Source organism: Clupea harengus, chromosome 12, assembly GCF_900700415.2.
Source record: "Clupea harengus chromosome 12, Ch_v2.0.2, whole genome shotgun sequence".
In the NCBI taxonomy this organism is placed as follows: Eukaryota; Metazoa; Chordata; class Actinopteri; order Clupeiformes; family Clupeidae; genus Clupea; species Clupea harengus.
In genome coordinates, this window is record NC_045163.1 from 24,491,591 (window position 1) to 24,499,430 (window position 7,840).

Here is a 7,840-nt window from a genome sequence, read left to right on the forward strand (position 1 = left end):
GCAGGTTGATGTTCATTTAAATAGTAGTTAATTCATCTAGGGTTGATGTTCATTTAAATAGTAGTTAATTCATCTGCAGGTTGATGTCCATTTCAAAGTGTCTGAGTGTTAAAGATACAATGTCTACATGAATTGTAGAATTTACAGTAGTGTAATGATTGTGCAATTATGGTGCAGAAATTGTTATTAAATCAAGTGAAAGGCAAAGGCGTCCAAAATTCATTCCAGAACTTTATTTTAACTTTATCCTCCAAGTCCTATATGAGTGAGAAAAAAACTGAAACTGTTAGCCTATGTCATCTTCATGGGTCCCCAAAGAGGGCACCCCGTCGCAGTCAGACAGCTTCTGCTCTGTCTTACACATATCACAAGTTGTCCTGTTAATATACTATATAAACATCTACTTCTCCATACAAAGTCATAAGGTTGGATTGATCAATTACTGGCCAAAAGTTCAGAAGATCTTAATTAAACATAACATACATTGATCTGCCCTTTGGTACAATGTGATCATTTGTCACCCTATATTAAATAAAACAGAGTGAGGTGCAACCAATTACAGTTTGCAATACCCCTACATGAAGGGAAGAAATGGGAGTGATGTTTTGAATGGTGTCTGAAAAAAAGATTCCGTCTTGATTTCAACTCCCTAAATCAACAATATGCTTGAAGTGAAAAACAATTCATTTTTGCCACTAGTGACCAATGTGTTTTTTTGGAAAATGCTTTTAAACAAAGATATACATTTGTAAATATGAGGAATATTTCTTTAAACAATTGAGCAAAAGGACACTGTAGGACATCACGAAAGGACTTTGACTGATGTGCATGTTAGCATTCTGTCACACCGAATGTCCACACAGCTGAGGGAAATCAATAAAGCCACACACATATCACACATTCTTTCCTTTCTCTGCAAGTTTTTCTCTCCCTACAGTCCATTGCCTTATGCAAAATTAATATAATAATTAATAAGACTTATGGACATGATCCGAGATGGTAGTAATAAAACCAACAGTCTAACTGGTCCTTGCCGTATGCTCACCTGGTGTGCGATGGCATAATGCTTGGACGGTCAAGTGTCTCACAGGTTTATTGCAAACTTTCAAAGTGAAGAACAATCACAGAGGCCAAATTAGACTAAAATGTTACAGAATAATCATAAGATTCATTGTTTATTATGAAGTAAATATATATATATATATATATATTGCAACTTGCCTACACTTATCAAATGAAAACTTTCATACGGTCATTCATGGTAGTTCGACATGAAAAAACAGTCTTGTCAGGTGAGACAGAAGATCTGGAGAAGTCTCCTTGCCAAAGATATATATATCTATTATATATATATACTTTAAAAACCACAGCAGTGAATGAAAGAAGGACAGGGTATTCATCATATTCAACACATTTTAGGTCATCTATAGTTAATGAAAGTGGATCATTGAGAATGTTAACTAATAATAAAAATGAGATTAGCCCAATACAAACATAATGTCCAATTTCCAAAACAGGCATGTGAATGATTTTTGACATGGATACTGAACACTTAAAATGCTGCACTTTTTTTAAAGAACAGAAAAACAATAAATAATAATAATAATTAAAAAAAAAAACAGCTTGGGGTCATTAAACTTGTCTTTGTGCTGTCATAGTAGCAGAATCCCTATTTTGTCTTCTCTGCCCAGTCCTGTACTTGGTGACCAAATGTATTCCTCCAAAGGAAAGATAGACCACATTGGAGGGGGAAAGCATCACATAAATGTTTATAATTATGTCATAAAAACATACATACAAAACAAACAAACAAAAAAACATGAGAAAGCTTTACCTCCAAATATGTACAATGAAATGAGAAATAATGTCATCCTTATTCTGACCATATTCTGACCCATGCCTGGGGAGCATCATCAACAGCATTTATGACACAAGTTCCCATCCAGGTCCGACCTCTATGTGTACGTATATAACTAGCATCCCGAGGTCGCCGGTCAGCTACTTCTCATGTCCTGTCTTCCAGGTGGACTGGCGGTAATAGTCGCACAGGGTTATGCTCAGGTGACGGAGTGCGCTTGTACGATGTGTGCTGTGCACACGTTAAGCTTATATGGTAAGGCCCTCAGTGAGACCAAGACAGCCCCCAAGGCCAACATAGCCTATTCTTTGCCAATGCCTTTTCTGTCTTTCTTTCTTTTATAATTTCAGAAAAATGAGAATCACCCAATGTATTGTTCCTAAGAGAGAGTCATACATTGTGGCATTTGCACACATAAGTGTTTGCCTCCACACACACACACACACACACACACACACACACACACACACACACCCCATACATACTTAAACAAAGAAAAGGCAAATCAAACAAATTAACTGAAAACACACGCAGCTAATATGAATGGTAAAAATACTGCTTACCATGTGCAACCACAACAACAACAACAACAGAGAGAAAACAAACTCCAAACAAATCAATACACATCTCCGTGTAGTACCAGGTCTTGACTCCCTAGTGTTGATCGACCAGTGTCAGGTCCCAGAAAAAAAATAAAGTTGTTGACCACGAGGCAACATTTTAAGTTTGCTTTGCTCTACAGTGAATCGATGCTCTGGCGCGATAGGAGGTGGACAAGATTCCGTGATGGTGTGTGATCTGTGCTCTCTTCAGCCGCTCGGCCCCGTCCAGCTCAGCTCCAGCGGTTTACTTGCTCGTGTCCATGGGGTCCTCTTTAAAGGTCGCACACTGCTCCATCACTTTCCTAAAGGTTAGACAGAGGAGTTACATCTGTGCACAATCACATCACGACTGTGCCACTCTGCACTGAGACTTCAAATGTTGTGGGGATGAGGCATCGAGGAGTCTTCCAGAGGCATGGCGTTAGTCCTCAATATAAGTACGAGGTATCTAAATAGAACATCTAGAGAGAGTATAGAGTATCTATCTATACATAGAGTACCTATCTAGATCTATACATAGAGTATCTAAACACATCCATCAGGCACAGACAGACCTCAGGGCATTACAGAACAAAATGCCAATACGTTTCCACTGTACTAAATACATTTCATACTATATGCTCAAGAGGTGTTTTTTTTGGGACAAAGGAAAAGCACCAATCATATGAGAGATGGAAGCCTCTACCTTGCCATGTTCTTCGTGTCCACGTGTGAGCTGTCCATCTCTAGGACCTTCTCCAGGAGGGGAATCCCACCCTCTTTGACCAATAATGGACAGTATTTATTTGCTATTTCATGAGGAGAAAGACAGACATCAGTGTTAAAAAAGAAACACACAAAATCACATAATTTCTCAGTTAATATGATTGAACAGTGAACATCAATGGCCCAGGTAAGTGAAAGTATAGATCTTTTTTTTTTAATTATTATTATTATTTTATTTTTTTCGTGTGCTGGTTACACATTATGGTTCTTATAGAGAGAGTACGTGTTTGAAAATAAGATTTGCATTCCCCTCCATCAAATAGACCAATCAGGTGGAGCCACTCACGGTAGACAGACACCAGGTTGAAGAGCGCCCAGGTGGCCCAATGCTGGCTAACAGGACCGATGCTTTGGGGCAGGAGACGCAGGATGGGCTCAAAAGACCTGGAGAAGCACACATGCAACAACGTGCAAGGTCAAAGGTCAACGCAGGTAGGTACGCAGTGCCAACAAGCATTCATACGCCAATATCACTTCATATCGCAAAGTCACTGTGAGGCAAATGGTATTTGCCCTCGGTAATCTGCCAGGTAGATCTGCAAACCAAAGCGCACTACCTTTGACCCCTGATGAATTAACACTCTTTCATACGGGGGGCCCTGATGACCTTTGACCCCTGATGGATTCAAACTCTTTCATGCGTGGCCCTGATGAGGCACCGCTCCTCTCTTCACCTGTAGTTGATGTTGCGCCGCGAGCTGACGTCCCAGCTCTGGATGGCGTCCCACATCTTCTGCATGACCTGGTCTCTCCCGGGCTCCTCCATGGGCCAGGCGTCCGGCCCGTCGAACATGATGTGGGACAGCACCCCGCACGCGTTGTAGGACACCTCGATGCCATCCGCCTTACTGTCCAGAAGCTCACTGAGGAGAAAAAAAAAAAAGATTTGTACAAAGTTGAGCTGAAAAGAAAAGAAAAGAAAAGAGAAGAGACACACACACAAACGTTTCCATTCGGAGAGCATGGAGGGGGGAGTCTGGAGGGGGGGGGGGGGTCCTTACGTGAAGACTTTGACAAACTCTGACGTGAGCAGCTGTGGCCTCAGGGCTCTGACCTCCGCCACGTTCCCCAGAAGCCCCAACATGTTTCTGTGCAGCTCCTGCTTGTCTGGAAACTCCTGCAGGGAGACGAGACAGAAAAAGGATTACATCAGCCCCGGTCCCGTCTTCACAAACTGACAGGGATGGGGAGGTGTTAGGAAGCACATGCTGAGTAAACAACACAAAGCCTTATTAAGAGGGATCCTATTATTCCAGATCCTATTAAAAGTCTAAATCACATCAGATCATCTGACGGCATGGAGGTGGAGTGGCATAGCCCTGATGAGTAGCCCACTGAGTTACTCCCAGGCCTTCAGGGTCAAACACAGAGCATGAACCACAAGTGATGATCAAATCTGAACCAGGAGTGAGGCGGCCAGACAGCACAGGGTACAACACAGACCTACGTAATGCAGCAATGTATTAGGAATTTCCCAGGTCAGATTTCTATGAGATTTGCTTTGCCTCACCGCAGCCCTGTTCTCCACAAGAAACGGAGCAGCAGAGGTGATACAATGAGTAAACGGTGAATCCAACACAGTGTTGAGGTCTAAGATCTAATATGAGCTAAGTCTTGGCAAGGAGACACACGTGGAGTAGCAGGCCGCAGTGGACCATGGTGTTCTGGACTAGTGTCATGTTGTCTTTTTACTGTCTGGTGTTGTCAACACATTTAGCAGACTCGTTCACATTCGGTTACAGTTACAGTCTCCTCAGCATATGTGCTTCCAGGGTGTCCAACCCACCCCTGATCTTGGTGTTAAGAGCTTGCTCTACCAGTTTGCTACCAGTGTGCTGTGAGTGTGGCGTGGTGTGGTGTAATGCAGTGTGCTGTGTGTGTGTGTGTGGCGTGGTGTAATGCAGTGTGCTGTGTGTGTGTGGCGTGGTGTAATGCAGTGTGCTGTGTGTGTGGCGTGGTGTAATGCAGTGTGCTGTGTGTGTGTGTGTGTGTGGCGTGGCGTGGTGTAATGCTGTGTGCTGTGTGTGTGGCGTGGTGTAATGCAGTGTCAGTGTGCTGTGAGTGTGGCGTGGTGTAATGCAGTGTGCTGTGTGTGTGTGGCGTGGTGTAATGCAGTGTGCTGTGTGTGTGTGGCGTGGTGTAATGCAGTGTCAGTGTGCTGTGAGTGTGTGGCGTGGTGTAATGCAGTGTGCTGTGAGTGTGTGTGTGTGTGTGTGTGTGTGGCGTGGTGTAATGCAGTGTGCTGTGTGTGTGGCGTGGCGTGGTGTAATGCAGTGTGCTGTGTGTGTGGCGTAGTGTAATGCAGTGTCAGTGTGTGTGGCGTAGTGTAATGCAGTGTCAGTGTGTGTGTGGCGTGGTGTAATGCAGTGTGCTGTGTGTGTGTGTGGCGTGGTGTAATGCAGTGTGCTGTGAGTGTGGCGTGGTGTAATGCAGTGTGCTGTGTGTGTGGCGTGGTGTAATGCTGTGTGCTGTGTGTGTGGCGTGGTGTAATGCAGTGTCAGTGTGCTGTGAGTGTGGCGTGGTGTAATGCAGTGTGCTGTGTGTGTGTGGCGTGGTGTAATGCAGTGTGCTGTGTGTGTGTGGCGTGGTGTAATGCAGTGTCAGTGTGCTGTGAGTGTGTGGCGTGGTGCAATGCAGTGTGCTGTGAGTGTGTGTGTGTGTGTGTGTGTGTGGCGTGGTGTAATGCAGTGTGCTGTGTGTGTGGCGTGGCGTGGTGTAATGCAGTGTGCTGTGTGTGTGGCGTAGTGTAATGCAGTGTCAGTGTGTGTGTGGCGTGGTGTAATGCAGTGTGCTGTGTGTGTGTGTGGCGTGGTGTAATGCAGTGTGCTGTGAGTGTGGCGTGGTGTAATGCAGTGTGCTGTGTGTGTGGCGTGGTGTAATGCAGTGTGCTGTGTGTGTGTGGCGTGGTGTAATGCAGTGTCAGTGTGCTGTGTGTGTGGCGTGGTGTAATGCAGTGTGCTGTGTGTGTGGCGTGGTGTAATGCAGTGTGCTGTGTGTGTGTGTGTGGCGTGGTGTAATGCAGTGTCAGTGTGCTGTGAGTGTGGCGTGGTGTAATGCAGTGTGCTGTGTGTGTGTGGCGTGGTGTAATGCAGTGTGCTGTGAGTGTGTGGCGTGGTGTAATGCAGTGTGCTGTGTGTGTGTGTGTGTGTGTGTGTGTGTGGCGTGGTGTAATGCAGTGTGCTGTGAGTGTGTGGCGTGGTGAAATGCAGAATAAACTGCTGACCTCCAGGCACTCCAAGAACAGAGTCATTCCTCTGCAGTTGAGGAACATCTGGCAGTTATCGGGCGTCTCGTCGGTGATATTCCACAGGGCGCTCCAGGAGAACTCCATGACCTGGTCACACTGAGGTCAAAGGTCAAGCACAACAGGGTTTAGGCAAGGCCACAGTCACAGCACGCAGGTTGACTAGAATTCCCACTCCCATAGTGATGCAATACTCACCATTCTATCTTGCAGTTTTTTCTGGATCAAATTCAGCATTGTCTAAAGGAATTGAAATTAAAAAAAAAGTGAGGAGAAAACAAAACAAAAGCATTTAACCTATACGGACGTATTACCACATTTAACAATCAGAACAAGTCAAAGAATGATCTGTATTTCCTGAGTGAACTTGGAAATGCTGGGAGTGAAGTTGGGATGCTCTACATTTGCCAGATGTCAGTGAACATGTTTCAGAGGAGAGAAACTTAATGTTGTAGCGGTAATGTTACATTTACATACATTTCCATTTAGTCATTTAGCAGACGCTTTTATCCAAAGCGACGTACAAAGGAGATATGTAATCTCCAATGCAACCACACGTTAGAAGGGTAACACTAACCAGCCTACTCAATGACATTAAATGTTCCATTTAACTCCATGTGATCACTATGGAAGCAGTAGCACCAAACTAGGGCTGAACGATTTGGGAAAATACTCTAATTGCGATTTTTTACCAAAATATTGCGATTGCGATTCGATATGCGATTTTTTTTTATCCTCTTTTTTCCCCAACAAAACGTAATGAATGATTTAAATATGACCAACACAATATTAGATACATTTAGTGTAAAATATTCTTTCCCACATTTTACATTTTTATTTAACTGCTCATTACAGAAACAAGAACAACAAATTGGTGGCTTTGCCACTGTGCATTTAAGTAATTTAAAAAAAGTTATTTTAAGTATAAACACTAGGCATGCACTTTTTAAACACTGTGTGCAAAATGTACCATCTTAATCGCGGACGTTGCGGTTAGAAAATCGCGTTCTATCATATCGCGATTAAATCGCAAATGCAATTAATCGTTCAGCCCTACACCAAACCATCAAAGTTCCTCAGATACAACCAGCATCTGAAATCAGCCAGCAGTGTCTGGTGCACACTCATGCTAGAAAGAGTGAGAGGACCCAAGTTATCCTCCTGCCCGCCCGCCCGCCCGCCCACCCCCCCATGGCACCTACTTTGACGAAGCCCATCTTGCCCACGGCCTCCTTGTGGTCGTTGTCCACCTGGCAGACGAGGGCATTGCAGAGGTGCACGGCGATGCGCTGGATGGACTCGTCCTGCCGGGCCGGTTCCAGGATCTTCAGCAGCAGCATGTTGACCCGGTGGTACTGGAACTCCAGCTCC

At 44.4% G+C, this 7,840-nt stretch overlaps 1 protein-coding gene across 3 annotated transcripts in view; it reads right to left on the reverse strand.

Moving 5' to 3' along the window:
* Positions 1-1,582: 1,582 nt before the first annotated feature.
* The window catches only part of LOC105909272 (protein zer-1 homolog), a 14,326-nt gene continuing 8,068 nt past the window's right edge, over positions 1,583-7,840 (reverse strand). For all 3 annotated transcript variants that reach the window (XM_031578265.2, XM_031578267.2, XM_031578266.2), the window contains exons 10-17: positions 7,672-7,840; positions 6,668-6,709; positions 6,449-6,568; positions 4,227-4,342; positions 3,900-4,088; positions 3,512-3,609; positions 3,146-3,248; positions 1,583-2,762 (exon numbers count right to left, since the gene is read on the reverse strand). The exon at positions 7,672-7,840 is cut by the window's right edge and continues 47 nt beyond it. In XM_031578265.2, coding sequence (XP_031434125.1) covers positions 2,705-2,762; positions 3,146-3,248; positions 3,512-3,609; positions 3,900-4,088; positions 4,227-4,342; positions 6,449-6,568; positions 6,668-6,709; positions 7,672-7,840 — 895 coding nt within the window. In that variant the 3' untranslated portion in view covers positions 1,583-2,704. The remainder of the gene's footprint in view (positions 2,763-3,145; positions 3,249-3,511; positions 3,610-3,899; positions 4,089-4,226; positions 4,343-6,448; positions 6,569-6,667; positions 6,710-7,671) is intronic.